This window comes from Phacochoerus africanus, chromosome 5 (genome assembly GCF_016906955.1).
Source record: "Phacochoerus africanus isolate WHEZ1 chromosome 5, ROS_Pafr_v1, whole genome shotgun sequence".
In the NCBI taxonomy this organism is placed as follows: Eukaryota; Metazoa; Chordata; class Mammalia; order Artiodactyla; family Suidae; genus Phacochoerus; species Phacochoerus africanus.
In genome coordinates, this window is record NC_062548.1 from 44,749,844 (window position 1) to 44,766,577 (window position 16,734).

Here is a 16,734-nt window from a genome sequence, read left to right on the forward strand (position 1 = left end):
AAGAATGGATTGCACAGACATTATATTGATCCAAAAGAAGCAAGAGCCAGAGGAGTGCAGGAGGTAAGATCTTGGAAGATGGTCTAGAACAGGCCATGGTGACATAAGTCAGAAAACCAGTCGGGTAGGAGTATCTGCTATTGACTGCATAGCGACTTGCAGAAATTTTCTGAAATGATGGAAATATTCTATATCTTGATCTGGGCTGTGTTTACACAGGCATAGAAGTAGTTAAAAATTCCACCAAGCTGCACACTTAAGATTTATGCATTTTGCTGTATGTTTCCCTTCCATAAAAGTTAATAACACCGAGGAAGGTTCCCTGGGGCAGCACGGAGTTAAAGATCCAGCGTTGCCTCAGCTGTGGCGCAGGTCGCAACTGCAGCAGGGGGTTGCACCCTGGCCCAGGATCTTCCACATGCAGGGGAGGCGGCCAAAAAAAAGTTAATAATACCTAATAATGATGATAGTGACCAATTATTGAGTGCTGTGTTCTAGGCACTAGTGTCCTTCTCTTAGACCCTAATTCCACTGCCTAGTAATTACTCGTTCACACGACCACCAAGGCACAGGGAAAGGATTTTTCCAAAGGACGGGAAATCAGAGCGCGAGGCTTGTTGGGAAGGAGCCCTGGGCTGGCTCTCAAGAAAGGCCGGCCTAAGCGTAGGCACTGGGTCCGGAGCATGCCCAAGACGGAGGGCACCGCCCGGCGCCGCCCAGGCAAAAGTGCGGACGTGACTCCAGCCCTAAAGGGGACAGCGGACCCCTCCCTCCCGTGGATGTCCCGTGTAGAGCCCCGCCCGCAAGATCAGAGCCAAGCCGGCCAATCAGCAGCCGTCCGGGCCCGGGGGGTCATTCGATTAAGGGCCTCCGTCACCTAGGCTGACCATGCGCCTCCAATGGACGAGCAGCCCAGCGGCCGCCAATGAGCAGCAGCCTTACGTCCTGCGCGAACTCTAGGGCTCCTGCGCCGAATTTCCGCAGTGAGCACTCGACGCAGAATGCCGGTTGGCTCCCTGCCAGCCAATCCCCAGGGCGCTCAGGTCAGACAGCCAATGGGTGACATCCTCTCTGCTCCGGGCAGCAACGGTTGGCGCCGCGCTCCCGCAGCCCGCGGAAGGCGGGGGCGGATTGGCGCAGGCGGTGTCCAATGGGAGGCACGCGCGAGGCTCAGGGCCAATGAGCGCGCCGGGGGCGGGGCGGGCGCGGCGGCGGGCGGCTGCGAGGACAAGCGGGTGGCGGCGGCGGCGGCGGCCGGTGGTGGCGGCGGCGGGCGGCCATGGCGGCGACAGAGGCCAGCGGCGACGACGTCCGCTGCGTGCGGCTGAGCGCCGAGCGGGCCCGGACGCTGCTGGCCGACGTGGACACGCTGCTGTTCGACTGCGACGGCGTGCTGTGGCGCGGTGAGACGGCGGTGCCCGGCGCGCCCGAGGCCCTGACGGCGCTGCGGGCCCGCGGCAAGCGCCTCGGCTTCATTACCAACAACAGCAGCAAGACCCGCGAGGCATACGCCGAGAAGCTGCAGCGCCTGGGCTTCGGCGGCCCGTCGGGGCCCAACGCGGGCCGCGAAGTCTTCGGCACAGCTTACTGCACCGCTCTCTACCTGCGCCAGCGTCTGGGCGGTGCGCCGACCCCCAAGGCCTACGTGCTAGGCAGCGCGGCCCTGGCCGCCGAGCTGGAGGCCGTGGGCGTCACCTGCGTGGGCGTGGGACCCGAGCCCCTGCAGGGCGAAGGCCCCAGTGCCTGGCTGGAGGCGCCCCTGGAGCCCGACGTGCGCGCTGTCGTGGTGGGCTTCGACCCGCACTTCAGTTACATGAAGCTCACCAAGGCTGTGCGCTACCTGCAGCAGCCCAGCTGCCTGCTTGTGGGCACCAACATGGACAACAGACTCCCACTCGAGAACGGCCGCTTCATCGCGGGTCCGTGCGCCCCGGGGGTGGGAGGCTGGAGGGCGGGCGGCGGGCCCCTCTCGTCCTCTGACCCCCGGCACTCTGCTCCCCTCCCTCTGCGCCCCGCAGGTACCGGCTGTCTGGTCCGAGCCGTGGAGATGGCCGCCCAGCGCCAAGCAGACATCATAGGGAAACCCAGCCGCTTCATCTTTGACTGCGTGTCCCAGGAGTATGGCATCAACCCGGAGCGCACAGTCATGGTGGGTGATCGCCTGGACACAGACATCCTCCTGGGCGTCACCTGTGGTCTGAAGACCGTCCTGACCCTCACCGGAGTCTCCACTCTAGGAGACGTGAAGAGTAATCAGGAAAGTGACTGCATGTCTAGGAAGAAAATGGTCCCTGACTTCTATGTTGACAGCATAGCCGACCTTTTGCCTGCCCTTCAAGGTTAAAGATTTAGTGTCTTTAATCTCCAGAATAAAAAAAAAATGAAAAATCACTTACCCAGATTAATAGGTGGGGCTTAAGCATCGCTCAGCCAGGTGGCTTCAAAGAGTATTACTTGGAGTTAAGCAGAGGCACTAGTTTTAATCTTGTAAGTAAACGTTTGGGGGCGATTTTGTTTACAAATGCTTGTATTTTGAGATGCACTTTTAAGCTTGGAGGGCATTGTGGGGTGTCCTGGGCCTCAGGTGCCAGTTGGCCTGGCCATTGGTTCAACGTATGCCCAGGATTTAGGTAACCTCAGGGCCTGCTGGTGGGACCGAGGTGAGGTGTCATGTATTTTATTGAGCATTTCAGGGATCAGAGCATCTTGTACAAACCGGCCCAGGGCCCCCTTGGTGTGGTCACCAACAGTGGAGCCTGCTGGTGCCTCTCAGCTCCTCAGCTGCCCTGTGGGGGGTGGAGGAACGGGCTGCACTTGGGTGATGTCTCCCTGTCCGTGGGGTGTGCGCCGCTGCCCTCACTACCAGCACCACCCCCACCGCACCCTTCCTTAAAAACCACTCTGATGTCACAATTGAGTGTCTGTTCTGTCTCAGATACCCACGTTTGCCACTCCAACACGATTGTGCGGTTCTGTAAACTCAGCCCAGCCAGACCTTGGCTTTTTCAGACGTGCACATAAACCCAGGTGACTTGGCTGAGTGTGTTGCTTGCCGAGTGGCTGGGGGGGCGCAGGATTGTCTTCCTTGTTCTCTGGGCTGCTGTGCCCAGGGCAGCACAGAAGTTATTTTTATTAAACTTTTGTTCAACTTTGTCAGGTGGTGGAATTGAATTGTAAGCATGTTGATTAATGGCTGTGCTCTGTCTCGTAGGGCAAATCCCACTGAAGAAGCTTCCGTGCCCCACAGCCAGCAGTGCTGGCCAAGGAATGCCTGTCCACCAAGGCTCCCACTGGGTGGGATAGGAAAGAGGGGTCCCCCCCAAACAGGAAGTCCTTTTATGAAGCATCCAATCTCTTCCTGTCTTCCAGTACCCTTGGTTGGGATACGTGTTATATGTCAGTGGTCCACGAGGCCACCTATCTTGATCCTGGAGTCCCTTGTCAGTGGCCAGCTGGAGGACTGGCAGGATCCACTGGCTAGCCAAGGGTTCTTGGCAGGGGGCCGTGGACTTTTCTGCCTGTTCCCTAAGTTGCTGACCTTCGAGAATAGGCCTGATGAGCAGACTCCAGCCACACTTGTAGGGTAGGGCCTGGGAGGTTGTTCCTTTTGGCCGACTCCTTCCGGGTGCCTCGCCCTGCACCCAGCGGTGTCTGCCCGCAGCCTGTGGCTTCTCTCCTAACCCCAGGGTCACAGTGGCCCTTCACTCGGTCTTTTAAGAGTTCTCAGAGCAATAAAGAGTGTCCTGAGCCTTCAGCTCTTCCCGGGTCTGCGTGCCTGGGGTTCTGATGCAGTGGTGGGCAACGCGAGGGCAGCCGGCACCTGTGAGGTTGGTGGTGCTGACGTTGGCTCTGCGAGGTCGGCTCAAGGTGGGTCTGGATATTGAGCAGGCCTGTCAGGGCGTTGTCACCCACACCAGGAGCACATGGCAGGTGCAGCAGCCAGCGACAGCTCCCTCTTCTGCTGGGCAGCAGCCCAGGAACTCTCTGCACCCTGTCTCCACCCCTGTTGCACTGTGTGAACCCAAAGGTATATTAAACTCAGACCTGAGCTGACTCTGGTGTTCCTTGCTCTCGCCTGGACAGCAAGCAGCCTCTGCAGAGGGTGCAGCTGTCTCTCGGGGAGGGGTGGGGTTACACTCTGTACAAGACCGTTCTGGAATTCCAGTTCCAGATTTGGGATGCTCACCACAGCCACTCCATCTCAGGCCCACTGCAGAGCAGGTCCTGCACAAGCAGGGAAAACAAGGCACAAAAGAAAACCGGAGCAGGGAGTTCCCGTCGTGGCGCAGTGGTTAACGAATCTGACTAGGAACCATGAGGTTGCGGGTTCGGTCCCTGCCCTTGCTCAGTGGGTTAACGATCCGGCGTTGCCGTGAGCTGTGGTGTAGGTTGCAGACGTGGCTCGGATCCCGCGTTGCTGTGGCTCTGGCGTAGGCCAGTGGCTACAGCTCCGATTCAACCCCTAGCCTGGGGACCTCCATATGCTGCGGGAGCGGCCCAAGAAATAGCAACAACAACAACAAAAAAAAGACAAAGACAAAAAAAAAAAGGAAAAAACCAGAGCAGGAAAGGGCCACGGGGTGAAGCCGGTGGGGGACAGGCATGTTCTCAAAGCTGCCAGTGCCAGGGCGATAACTTGCAATCCACAGCATCAGGCAGCTGGAAACATACGGTATTAAGTTCAAGAAAGCTGCCCTGCAAAGGGGTGGGCGGGTGGGCAGAGGCTGGCTTAAGCGTCCCAGGCGTGCAGCAGGTCCCTGCAGGCTGCCCTTACTGCAGCGGAACCTAGTGGGAGCCATGCTTTTCACAAGTGAGCACCTGTGGCTGCCCAGTAGCCCGTCCTGTGTTGGTGGGGGCTGGGAAGCAGCTGGGGCGCATGGGGAGGAGAAGGGGCGGAGGGCCGTACCCAGTCATTCACCAAACAGGCCCTTGGTGTGCTGCGGGCTCAGCCCTGTGCCCAGTCCGGGGGTGCAGATACAACCCAAGAAACCAGAAATGGGCTTCCTTAGGAACGGTTCAGCCTGCCCCACACCAGACGCTCCATACATATAAAGTCCTGGCCAGGCCGGAGTTGCTTTCTGTGCCAGCCACCGGGGCTTGATTGCCACAGGCCCAGGTGCTCTGTGGTCTGCACGGGCCAAGCGGCAGGAGAGCCAGGCGCGATGACAAGCACCCCCTACCCCCCAGGTGTCTCACCTGGATATCAGGTAGCTCTGACGGGAAGGAAGCAGCGGGGTCAGGAGGGGAGAGGGCCAGGACGATTGTTTGGCTCATCAGGAGGCGTCCTGAGGCTTCCGGTCTGACTCCAAGGGGTGCCAGACAATCAGCGCATTGTCCCCAGGGCTGCAGCATGGAGCAGGGGAGCGGCCGGGCGGAAGGCCCCGGGCCGGGGCCTGTCAGTGTGAGTGCCTCCCACCACCCAGTGCCCTGTCCTGGGACAAGGACTCGCGGCCTGTCCTAAGCAGGGGACTGGAGTGCGGCGCCTGCCTCCCAAACCCCCTCAGCCCCTGCCTTCCGAGCCAGCCGGTGGCCCGGTCAGCTCCAGGCCCGTCTGACAGCAGTGTGCCTGCAGGTGAAGACCACGCCCTGCCATGCGGGCGGGAAGGCTCCCCGCCTGCTGCTGCTGCTGGCACTGGCCACCACGGGGGCCATGGCTGGAGGGCTTCTTGGCTTTGCTCACAGCCCTCCCAAGGTGAGCCTGACCTCAGGACAAGGGCAGCGGCAGAGCCAGGGGGAAGGGGGAGGAGAAGCCAGCATGTCACAGCCACCCCCCCCCCCCGCAGAGCCAAGGCTCCGAGCAGACAGCTGGAGGCCCAGGGGGGTGAAGGGGTCAGAACCCCCATAGCAAGACCGGAGGCGGCCCCAGCCAGCCCCGCTGAGCCCCAGGTTCCCACTCTCAGCCACCGCTGCAGATGCTCCGTCTGACCCTCCCGAGCCCCAGGGGACCCCGATCCAACCAAACTGAACAGGTGGATGTGGCCCGGAAAGTGGCGACCATCACAGTGACCCCGGCTGAGAGCAACCACAGCTGGACAGTGCTGCTGGATGGGCAGAGCGTGAGTGGGCTGGGGGGAGCGGGGGTCACCACCTGGGGAGGTCCCGGCCCCGCCTCACCGTCCACCTCCCCAGGGTTGTGTCTGTTACCGCCCCTCGGAGCCCCAGGCCTGCTTCCTCCGCCTGATGGAACCCCGTGATCGCGAGGCCCTGCAGCTGCTGGTGAATTCCTCCCAGGTAAGGCGCCTCGGGTCAGGGGCCAGACAAAGGGTCCTGTGTACAGCCGGGGCCTGGGGTGGCTGGGGCTCCAGTTTCAGGGGAACAGAAGCTCTGTCTTCCCTGGTTGAGGCTGCTGACAAGAGCTGGGGCAGGGCTGGCACGCCGCCAGCACGTCCAGGGAGGCACGGGTCCTACTCAGCCAGGCGCAGCGCACGTGTCCCTCTCTGCAGCCCCACGGGCCTCGCAGCCCCGGCCGGGACACCCGCTACACCCAGGAGCTGCTGGCAGTGCTTGGGAACCATGAGGTGGACCCTGCTCAGGTGGGGGCTCCCGTGCAGCGCCTTTGTGCAGAGACCCCCATTTACTGGGCTCGACGAGCAGAGGGTGAGTGGGGCAGAGAGGCCCAGGCTCTGCGGGAGGGGCCGGGGGGAGGAGGCCCTGGGGTTCATGGAGGCCCCTCCCCCCAGGGCCCCGGAGGCAGCGGCTCCTCTACCTGTGCATTGACATCTGCTTCCCGAGCAGCATCTGCGTGTCAGTCTGCTTTTATTACCTCCCGGACTAAGCGCCTGGCTGGCCCTGTCACCAGTCCCAGACAGGGCAACCACTGGCGGCACTAATAAACCACTCCAGCAGCCATGACGGTGTTGTCTGCGGCCTCAGGGGACAAGCGAGGGGCAAGGAGGGAAAGGGGGAGGCACTGGTTTGGGGACGGGCAGGCGCCTCCGATCCCCCCCCCCCGCAGCTCTAGGCCCTGTGGGTCTGGAATTTCCGATGGGAACGCCGGTGGCTGGGGTGGGCCTCCTGAGCCCAGGCACATCCGGAGAGGCAGCCGGGGCTGAAGGGTCCCAGGGCGGATCGACTAGGCCCGGCGGGTCTGGCTGAGGGGGCCGGGGCAGGTCAGTCAGGTCCAGCTGGCCTAGGCTGACCTGGGCAGCTGGACGGACGCATCCTGTGGGTGCCATCTGGGTGGCCGCCCACAATCCCAAGGGCACACAGGCTAGCCCAGCACACTGTCGTTGAAGGCCAGACAGACGACAGCTTTCTGGTGGCCGCCGTACTCTCTCTTGATCTCGCCCGTCTCCACGCACCAGAGCCGGGCCAGGTTGTCAGAGGAAGCTGCAGGCAGGGAGAGCACGTCAGTGGCTCAGGGGGCGGCCCCGGTCAGGCCACGCCACAGGCCAGCTCCTGGGCAGCCGGGGGGGCCGTGGCCGGGCCAGCGGGGACCGGGAGGCAGGGCGAGTGGGGCTCACCGGTGACGATGTACTGGGAGTCCCCCGAGAAGGCGCAGCCCCACATCCAGCCTCGGGAGGACTCTCCGGGGTTGCTGCTCTTGATGCTCAGTTCCGTCATCAGGGAGAAGTTGGACGTCCTCCAGATCTTGCAAGTCTGGTCAGCCGAGCAGGTGGCAAGGAGCCTGGGGGCGAGTGTGAGCATGGCAGGGGTGTCATCAACAGCCCCTCCATCCCGCACCCCCTTGCCGTCCACCAGGTAGGCCCCCCCCCCCGCCCCCGCCCCAGACACGCCCCCTCCTCCCCGCAGCCAGGCGAGGGCTCCCGGCGCCCCAGGCCCTGCACACACGTGGAGTCTGGGCTGAAGCGGCACTGCAGGGCGTAGCGGGTGTGGGCTGGGATCTTGGTCTTGGGGATGAGCTGTGTCACCTCGTCGCCAATGCCCCCGGTCAGATTCCAGACAAAGCAGTTCCCCTGTGGAGTAAGTGGGAAGTGCTGGGAGGCCAGGAGCCTCTGGGCTGACACATGGGGAAGGACGTCATGGCAGTGAGACCCACATTCAGGGCTGCCAGCCAACACTGTGGCTGTGCGTAGGGACCGGGGGGCCAGGGACATGTGACAGGCACGTCTGGTCCTGCCTGCAAGGAGCACCTGGGAGATCAGGCCACAGCCAAGTGCCACACCTGATGGGCTGCAAGCAGAAGGCCACGCCTGGCTTTCCCGAAGGGTGCTGCTGGCCTACAGGAGTGAGGAGAACAAGATGGGAGGAGGGGGGGGCGTCCCCATGGTGGCTCAGTGGCAACGAGTCTGACTAGGACCCATGAGGACTCAGGTTCGATCCCTGAGAAGTGACGCCCAGGTTTCTGGCTTTGGTGACTGGGCCAGAGCTGGACCTGGGCCTGGAGCCCAGGATGGCGGAGAGGAGGGGACCAGAGGGACACCTGGGGAAGAAGCCCCCCTGTGGAGAATACAGGAGATAAAGGCTGGGTACGAGCCACCCACCTTCCCCAGGACTCACGGTGCTGTTGACTGCCGCCATGTAGCTGGCGTCGGGGTCGATGTGGGCAGACGTGATGGAGACCTCGGGCTCCGGGATCAGCTGCTCGTTGTGGTCAGTTTTCAGGTCCCAGATGTGGATGGCGCCGCTCTGGTCACCCACAATGAGCTCCGCCTGAGGGGCAGGGGAGGTGAGGCAGGGCAGGACCCCTGCCCACCAAAGCCCCAGGGTGCCCAGCCCTGTGTGTGCCCCTCACCTGGTTGGGGTGCAAGCACACGCAGTTAATGGGCGCGTTCACCTGGAAGATCCGCTGACACTGCAGGTTCCGGGACCTTCAACGTGGGGACACGCTCCGTCTGTGGCAGACGCTGTCGGCCCCCCCCACACACGCCCCTTCCCTGGCCACTCATCCTCATCCTTCTGTGATGGGCGCTGTCTTACAGGAAATACGTGGGAGGCTTGCCCCCACCCCCGTGAAGGGTAGCCTGAAGCCAGTGACGGACTCAGAAGGGGCATGAAGGGTGGCCTCTTGCCTCGAGGCAGGACTGCTCTCTTATCATTATTATTTGCTGTTTTTTGGACACACCCTCAGTACATGGACGTTCCCCGGCCAGGGATCAAACCCACAGTACAGCAGTGACACCCCCAACCTGCCAAGCCACCAGGAGCTCCGGGACTTGCTCTTTGAAGCAGGTGGTTTCAGAGGGCCCTGTGGGATCAGGCTAAGGCTACACCCATCTTTGTGTGCCTTCATCCTGCCTTCCGCACCTGCCCTCTAGAAACCACTGCACAGAAAACCCTGTCTCAGCTCTCACCTGGAGTGAACCTGACCTGAGACAGTCTCTAGCCTGGCCCCTCCTCCCACCCAGCGCCCCACACCTGAGGTCCCAGATCCGGGCTGTGCAGTCCTCGCCACCAGTGTACATCCAGCGGCCGTCCTCATGGAAGCCCACAGACGCGATGTTCTTGTTGACCCCATCGTAGCTGATGATGGGGTTGGGATTATTGGAGTTGAGATCATACATGCGAATGTGCTGGTAACCTGGGGGCACAGTTCAAGCTCAAGTCTGGCTGGGCCTAGATGGACCTATGGGAAATCAGGGCCCGGGGTGGAGGGGAAGGTACCTGCAGCAGCAATCATGCTGCGGTCGGGTGTGATCTCCAGCGCGTTCACCTGCTGGGCCTGTTAAGGACAAGGAACAGGGCCCCGGGGCCAGGGGCCCCCAAGGCCTCGGCCATCCAGCTCGGCTATCCCATCCTTCCCCCTGGAGGCCTTTGCTCAGGCTGTTACCCCACCAGGCATCCTGCCCAGCACCATCCCCCAGCCCCAGGGGAGGATACGGAGTCCTGGTGCTGTACGGTTCGGGTACAGATCCCGCTGTGGGCCTGCCAGAATCGCACTGTGTGGTCATAGCCTGCAGTGGCCAAGATGACAGGGTCACTGCCCACCGTGCCTGGAGACGTGTTCATAGTGTGGCTGCTTGAAAGACTCGGACCTACACAGGGCCCTAGGTCTGACCGGCAGGGGTCAAAGATTAGAGCATCTGGAGAAGAAAGAGTTCAGTATTTAGAGAATACCCCCTATGTCCTTAACAGGTGACAACAGATCACTGAGTGCTGGAAAATAAACTCATTCCCATTTTAAGTATGGGGAAACCGAGGCTCAGAGAGATTCAGGGACACGCGTGACAACCATCCGGGGACAGCTCCGAGCTCCAAGGTGCGCGCTCCGTTCCCGGTCCCACGAACGCGGACGGAACGCCACCCCACCCGCGACCGGCAGGGGGCAGTCACGTCCGGGGCGCCGCTCTGCCGCAGGGGCGGGCCGCGCGTGCGCAGCAGGGCCGCAGACGGGCTGGAGGGGGAAAAGCCGGAACGCTGCAGCCGCGCATGCGTAGCAAGGCCGGCGGCTGGCCCTGATGGAAGGGGGCACTACCTGGCTGGACCCTGGAGCCCCCGGTGCTCCGCCGACCGTCTTGACTCCGTCCCGCTAAGGCAGCTTCCCCCGGGCGCACTCTCCCGGCCACTGGAAGCCGCCTTCGAGCTCTCCTTACGCGGCCTCCGTACCTTACACGCGGCTCTGCGCTCCGCCGAGGTCCAGGACGGTGAGCGGAGCCGGAACGAGTCGATAGAGGCGTAGCCCGAGTGTAGAGTTATCGATGAGCCATTACGGCGACACCAAGGGACCTACGGGGTGGGGGGACGAGACCGAAGTTCTGGGACACGGGGTCCCTGCCGTCTGGGAAGAACCTGTACAGGCCTCTGTGCTCCCAGGCGGCGAGGCGGGACGAAAGCAGCAACCCCAGCCTCCTGCCCCTCCGGCACCCCACCCTTCTCAAACCCTTTCTCCAGGCCTGGATCGGGCCCGTGTCGCGCCACCCCCGCCCTCCCTCCCACGCATCCCCTGCTCCCCACGCGGGGTTGGGGTTCCCAGGTAAATTGTGGGACACCCTGTTGCATTTGAATTCAGATAAGCAACACATTTTGTGTTTTTTTAAAGTACTAATATATCCCAAATATTGTATGAGTTAAACTAGTAAGTTCCTCATTGCCTAGGTGAAATTCTCATGGAGCGAGGTGTCCTGTGGTTTTATTTGCTAGATCAGGCCACCCTGGTCTGGTCCCTTTCAGGCCTGTCCAGCCCCTCACTAATCCTAGTGACCTCTCCAAAACGGGGGTCCCTCAAGCCTCCTTTTCCATCCAGGCCTCCCAGGCTCTACCCACGTGGTTTCACCCTCTTTCACAGGAAAATAGAATCCTTGAGACAGGCTCTCCCGTGGTTTCTTCCTCCCAGGCGCCCACATGCAGCTGCACCCCTCCCTTCCTCTGGCCCCTTGACCAAGCCAGTGTCCCTGCCCATCCACCCAGGCCCTGGGTCACAGGAACCTTCCTTCCTGTACCTTCACCCCCTCCCGTCTTTGCTTCCCCTCAGCCTTTCAACAGCACAAGACAACCCAAAACGCTCCTTCCAGCCTGGACTCTTTCCAAAAGCCGTCCTTTCTTCCTTCACACTTCTTGGAGTTCTCTGGTGGCCTAACGGTTAAGGATCTGGCATTGTCACTGCTGTAGTGCAGGGTTCCATTCCTGGCCCGGGAACTTTCACAGGCCACAGGTGCAAGCAAACACCACCACCACCAAAGAACTGTCGTGGAGTTCCCGTCGTGGCTCAGCGGTTAGCGTACCTGACTAGCATCCATGAGGATGCGGGTTCGATCCCTGGCCTCACTCAGTTCAGCATTGCTGTGAGCTGTGGTGTAGGTCGCAGATGCGGCTCAGATCCTGTCTTGCTGTGGCTCCGGCATAGGCTGGTGGCTACAGTTCCGATTGGACCCCTACCCTGGGAACCTCCCTATGCCACAAGTGTGCCCCTAAAAAACAAAAAGACCCCAAAATTAAAAAAAAAAACATTAAAAAAAAAAAAGAGCTGTCCTGACTTCACACTCCGTGACCCTCTGTCATGTCTCTTACTCCCAGCTCACCAATGAAAATTTCACAAGGTCCCTGGCCATCTCACACTGCTAGACCCAGTGGATACTTTTCCTTCTGCACCTTGTCACGTCTGTCTGCACAGTGGTCCTGAAAAGCTCCCGTTACCATCTCCTGGCTCTTGCCTAGCCCTCAGTCTCTTCCTCTGCCTTCCCCTAAAGGCTGGCAGCCTCCAGGGTTCCTGTCTCCACACTGGCCCTCGGGGTTCTTGGCCGCTCTCTGGGGCTTTCAGCAGCATCCCCGCTCCGGGGCCTCTCCACCCGTCTCCAGCTCACATCCAGCTCCCGCCTCGGTGTTGTCTGTCACAACCCCCACGGACACCTCCACTGCCCATGGCCAAGACCATCCGTGAGGGACCTACCCCGCAGGCTTCCCCTTCAGTATGTGGTGCCTGTGTGACAGTGTGGGGAGACCACGTGGCCACCATCCTTCTCCCAGGACAGCCTCCCCATGTCCACTCCTGCCCCCTCTAGGCCGGCCTTCACATTACAGAGTGATCTTCCAAAATTCTAAGTCTGACGCAGCAGAAAAGAATCCGATGAGGAACCATGAGGTTGCGGGTTCGATCCCTGGCCTCGCTCAGTGGGTTAAGGATCCGGCGTTGCCATGAGCTGTGGTGTAGGCCGCAGACAAGGCTTGGATCCCACGTGGCTGTGGCTGTGGTGTAGGTCGGCAGCTGCAGCTCCAGTTCGACCCCTAGCCTGGGAACCTCCATATGCCATGGGTATGACCCTAAAAAGCAAAAAAATAAAAATGATAATAAAAAATAAACTAAAATTCTAAGTCTGGCCCTTGTTAGAAGCCTGCAGGGGTCCCCTCCAGCATCCCGGGCTCAGCCCCTGCCACCCCTCCTGCTGTCCCTTTCTCGCCAACCCGCAAGCCACAAGGGAACAACAGTTGAACAACAGTCGTAGAATTCTCCACCCCCTCTCTCTGAACACTTGCCCACACCCGGGGTGCTCTACCCCCCACCCCTTCACCTGCTCAGCTCCCACTCCTGGTCTCCTCAGCAGCTCTTATAGCACTTTGAGGGCTCATTCTGTGTGGGGCAGTATGCTGGGTGTTTTGGTTTGGTTTTGCTTTTTAGGGCCGAACCTGCAGCATATGGACATTCCCTGGGTAAGGCTTAAGTTGCAGCTGCAGCTGCCGGCCTACACCACAGCCACAGCTACAGCAAGGCCAGATCTGAGCTGCGTCTGCGGCCTACACCACAGCTCAAGGCAACACCGGATCCCTAACCCACTGAGCAAAGTCAGGGATCAAATCTGCATCCTCATGGACCCTAGTCGGGCTCATTACCACTGAGCCACAATGGGAACTTCCTGGGTGTTTTTTGGTTTTGTTTTTTGCTTTTTAGGGCCACTCCTGCAGTGTATGGCAGTTCCCAGGAAAGGGGTCAAATCAGAGCTACAGCCGCCAGCCTACACCACAGCCACAGCATGCCAGATCCAAGCCATGTCTGCGACCTACACCACAGCTCATGGCAACACTGGATCCTTAACTCACTGAGCCAGGCCTGGGATCGAACCTGCACCCTCGTGGATACTAGTCAGATTCATTTCCGCTGCACCAGGAAGAGAACTCCAGTGTTTTGTTTTGAGGTGAAATTCACATAATCTGAAAGTAACTTTTTTTGTTTTCATTTAATTTTGTTTTATTTCCTTATTGGCTGGAACACGGCATGCAGAAGTTCTGGGCCTGGAATCAAATCCGAGCCACAGCGGTGACAGTGCTGAAGCCTTAACTGCTAGGCCACCAGGGAACTCTGAAAGTAACCCTTTCTAAGTGAACAAATTCAGTGGCACTTGGTACATTCATGGTGTTGTGCAGCCGCCACCTCCGTCTAAATCCACCCCACCCCCACCCCCACATTCCTCCTCCCCTCAGCCCCTGGACACCAGAAGTCTTTTTGTCTCCATAGGACATTTCATATAAATGAAATCATACAGTATGTGGCCTTTTCAGGAGTTCCCTTCGTGGTGCAGCGGTTAATGAATCTGACGAGGAACTATGAGGTTGCAGGTCGAAGACGTGGCTCGGATCCCATGTGGCTGTGGCTGTGGTGTAGGCTGGCAGCTGTAGCTCTGATTAGACCCCTAGCCTGGGAACCTCCATATGCTGTGGGTGTGGCCCTGGAAAAGAAAAAAAAAAAAGACAAATATATATATATGCGGCCTTTTGTGTCTGGCTTCTTTCTCTGGGCACCATGTTTTCAAGGTTCAAGGTTCATCCAGGTTGTAGCAGGGGTCAGTCCTTTTTCTTTTTTTTTTTTTTTTTTGCTTTTTAGGGCAACACCCACAGCATATGACAGTTCCCAGGCTCGGGGCCGAATCAGAGCTGCAGCTGCCAGCCTGCACCACAGCCACAGCCACACCAGATTCCCGACCCACTGAGCGAGGCCAGGACTCAAACCCTCATCCTCAGGGATACTGGTCGGGCTCATTACCATTGAGCCCCAACAGGAACTCCCACGTTTGAGTTTTTGAGGAACCACCAAACTGAGTGTTTTCCCCTCCTTCTGCGTGGGGTCCTTAATGGCTCTGCCAAGGAGGAACCGCCCCCATTCTGGTGCTGAGAGAACTGAGGCTCAGAGATGAAGAGTCACACATCCAAGGACACTTGACGCGGCAGAAGCCGGCCTGCTGGGCTCGACCCTCCCCCGAGCTCAAACTCTGGCTGAGGTGGCTGCTTCCCAGGCAACCCCCACACCTCATCCTCATCCTTTCTCCATCCAGGGCAGCTCCCCCAGGTGCGGAGGCAGCTCTGGGGCATGGCAGGTTGGGAGAGGAAGAGCCCTGGGTGCCCTGGCACATGCAGGCTGGCCAGAGCAGTACAAACCCTGAAAGCCTGAGAGCGGGAGAGAGAGGTGGGGCCGAAGGAGGGCTGGGAGGTTGACCAGATGTCTGCCGGGTCCCACCTGTGGTCCACAGGACAGGCCCTTTTTAGGGGGCCTCTGGGTCTCATGCCTAGAGACCAGGCCAGGCTCCCCACCGAGCCTGAGCAGCCCCAGCCTCTCTGCTTGGCAGGAAGGGGAGACAGGACCCATGGTTGTGGATTCCTTCTCATGTACCAGCATCGGCTGAGCATTTTACAGAGGTGGAATCTATGAGAATGATAGAAGCCATGGCCACTAGCCTGCTTTCTGCTCCCAGCAGCCCATGGAGAGGGTACATTCGTCATTTTATGCATAAGGGCTAGGCGCACCAGGGAGCCCCTGAGCAGGCACGAACCAGTGGGCAAGAACCGGGGCTGTGCTGCTGGGGCGGGGGTGCCATGCAGCTGGGAAGGGGGCCAGCCTGGGCTGCAGTGAAGCTGCCGCCAGCTCTGCTCTAGGCTGAGCCTCAGCAATTCTGCTGGCTCAGCGGCCCTCCCCTTCTGGGATCGTCCTCGGAGGCCTGACTTCCTGGAGGGCTGCCCAAGTCCCACGCAGCTGCATCCTCACACCCCCAGCAGGAGTGGATGGCCTGCTTCGCTGCCCCCATCCCCAGGCTGGGGGGATGCCAGGAAAATGCACATCTCTCTTTCTGCTGGACCCGCCCATCAGCCTTGGGCTCCACGCAGAGCTGAGAGCCCATTTTATAGGCACCTGAGCAGAGGGGAGGGGTCCCGGGTTCACTGGGCTGGTCAGCGGCAGATCTAGAATTCCTGGCTCCCCCGAGGGCATTAGCCTCCCCTACCAGGATGAATCTGGCAAAATCTGAGTGGCTCTCTTCTCAGGTCTGTACTCGGAAAGGTGAGGCGTACAGCAAGTTGCCCACCCCTGGGTCTGAGGAGTGACTAAGGGGTATCTGTTTGTTGGGTATCATTGGGGCTGGAGCTGGAGCTGCGCCAAGGATAGAAGTAAGGCAGCCCTAGGCAGGGGTCAGTTCATTTCCCAGAGGTTCCTGATCATTTTAAGTTGAACTTGGCCTTCCAGGTCAGATGAAAGTCTATTTGGGAGGGACTTCCCGTTGTGGCGCAGCGGAAACAAATCCAACAAGGAACCATGAGGTTGCGGGTTCGATCCCTGGTCTCGCTCAGTGGGTGAAGGATCTGGCGTTGCTGTGGCTGTGGCATAGGCTGGCAGCTGTAGCTCCGATTTGACCCTTAACCTGGGAAGCTCCCTATGCTGCAGGTGTGGCCCTAAAAAAAGCAAAAAAAAAAAAAATATATATATATATATTTGTGAAGGCTGAGTGGTAGAAGGTACTCTCCTCAACAGGTCACTAGCATATGCTTTACAATATTTAAATTTCGAGACATTGGCTGTGCGGGCCGTGTTTGTACTCTTGCCCCAGGCCCCACACGTGTTGGGCTCAGGCCAGAGTGGTCTGCCTCAGCCAGCCAAGACATAAAAATAACAGGAAGGATGATAGCTATCCTTTGCCCTTGTAGTAGTGTTTCCGGTGTGCTAGACACACTGCTAGGCTCTGCAGATACGAAGTGGGAAAAAACACAACTGCTACCAAGGGGTCAGGCAGGGAGACCCAAGAATGTCACGGTGTCCACAGAAGCTGTTTGCTGAGCACTTCCTGAGATCTCTTGCAAAGCACTTTGTGGACAGCATCCCAATTAACCCTCAAATAATCTTCTTTTTACAGCCGCACCTTTGGCATATGAAAGTTCCCAGGCTAGGGGGTGAATCAGAGATGCAGCTGCCAGCCTACGCCACAGCCACAGCAGCGCCAGATCTGAGCTGCTATCTGCGACCTACACCACAGCTTGTGGCAACGCCAGCTCCTTACCTACTCAGCGAGGCCAGGGATCGAACTGCATCTCACCGATACTATATTGGGTTCTTAACCCACTGAGCCGCAACGGGAACTGCAA

At 59.5% G+C, this 16,734-nt stretch overlaps 3 protein-coding genes across 5 annotated transcripts; 2 read left to right on the top strand and 1 right to left on the bottom strand.

Annotated features, from left to right (window-relative positions):
* Positions 1–1,201: 1,201 nt before the first annotated feature.
* PGP (phosphoglycolate phosphatase) lies at positions 1,202–3,153 on the top strand. The gene is made up of 2 exons (XM_047780867.1): positions 1,202–1,919; positions 2,019–3,153. The coding sequence occupies exons 1-2, from the start codon at positions 1,280–1,282 to the stop codon at positions 2,342–2,344; spliced, it is 966 nt and encodes a 321-aa protein (XP_047636823.1). The 5' UTR covers positions 1,202–1,279; the 3' UTR covers positions 2,345–3,153.
* Positions 3,154–5,117: 1,964 nt separating this feature from the next.
* On the top strand, positions 5,118–6,852 carry BRICD5 (BRICHOS domain containing 5). 2 transcript variants are annotated; one of them, XM_047780874.1, is made up of 6 exons: positions 5,236–5,401; positions 5,573–5,692; positions 5,901–6,056; positions 6,130–6,231; positions 6,444–6,597; positions 6,681–6,852. In XM_047780874.1, the coding sequence occupies exons 1-6, from the start codon at positions 5,351–5,353 to the stop codon at positions 6,773–6,775; spliced, it is 678 nt and encodes a 225-aa protein (XP_047636830.1). In that variant the 5' UTR covers positions 5,236–5,350; the 3' UTR covers positions 6,776–6,852. The 2 variants fall into 2 exon arrangements, with proteins under 2 accessions (XP_047636831.1, XP_047636830.1); XM_047780875.1 differs by lacking the exon at positions 6,444–6,597 and having other exon boundaries at positions 5,118–5,401.
* Positions 6,740–10,575, bottom strand: MLST8 (MTOR associated protein, LST8 homolog). Of its 2 annotated transcripts, none has more exons than XM_047780873.1 (9): positions 10,507–10,575; positions 9,781–9,983; positions 9,565–9,616; positions 9,319–9,481; positions 8,696–8,771; positions 8,461–8,613; positions 7,792–7,916; positions 7,464–7,627; positions 6,740–7,329 (listed from the first exon to the last, which is right to left on the bottom strand). In XM_047780873.1, the coding sequence occupies exons 2-9, from the start codon at positions 9,907–9,909 to the stop codon at positions 7,211–7,213; spliced, it is 981 nt and encodes a 326-aa protein (XP_047636829.1). In that variant the 5' UTR covers positions 9,910–9,983; positions 10,507–10,575; the 3' UTR covers positions 6,740–7,210. The 2 variants fall into 2 exon arrangements, with proteins under 2 accessions (XP_047636829.1, XP_047636827.1); XM_047780871.1 differs by having other exon boundaries at positions 10,376–10,563.
* Positions 10,576–16,734: the final 6,159 nt, after the last annotated feature.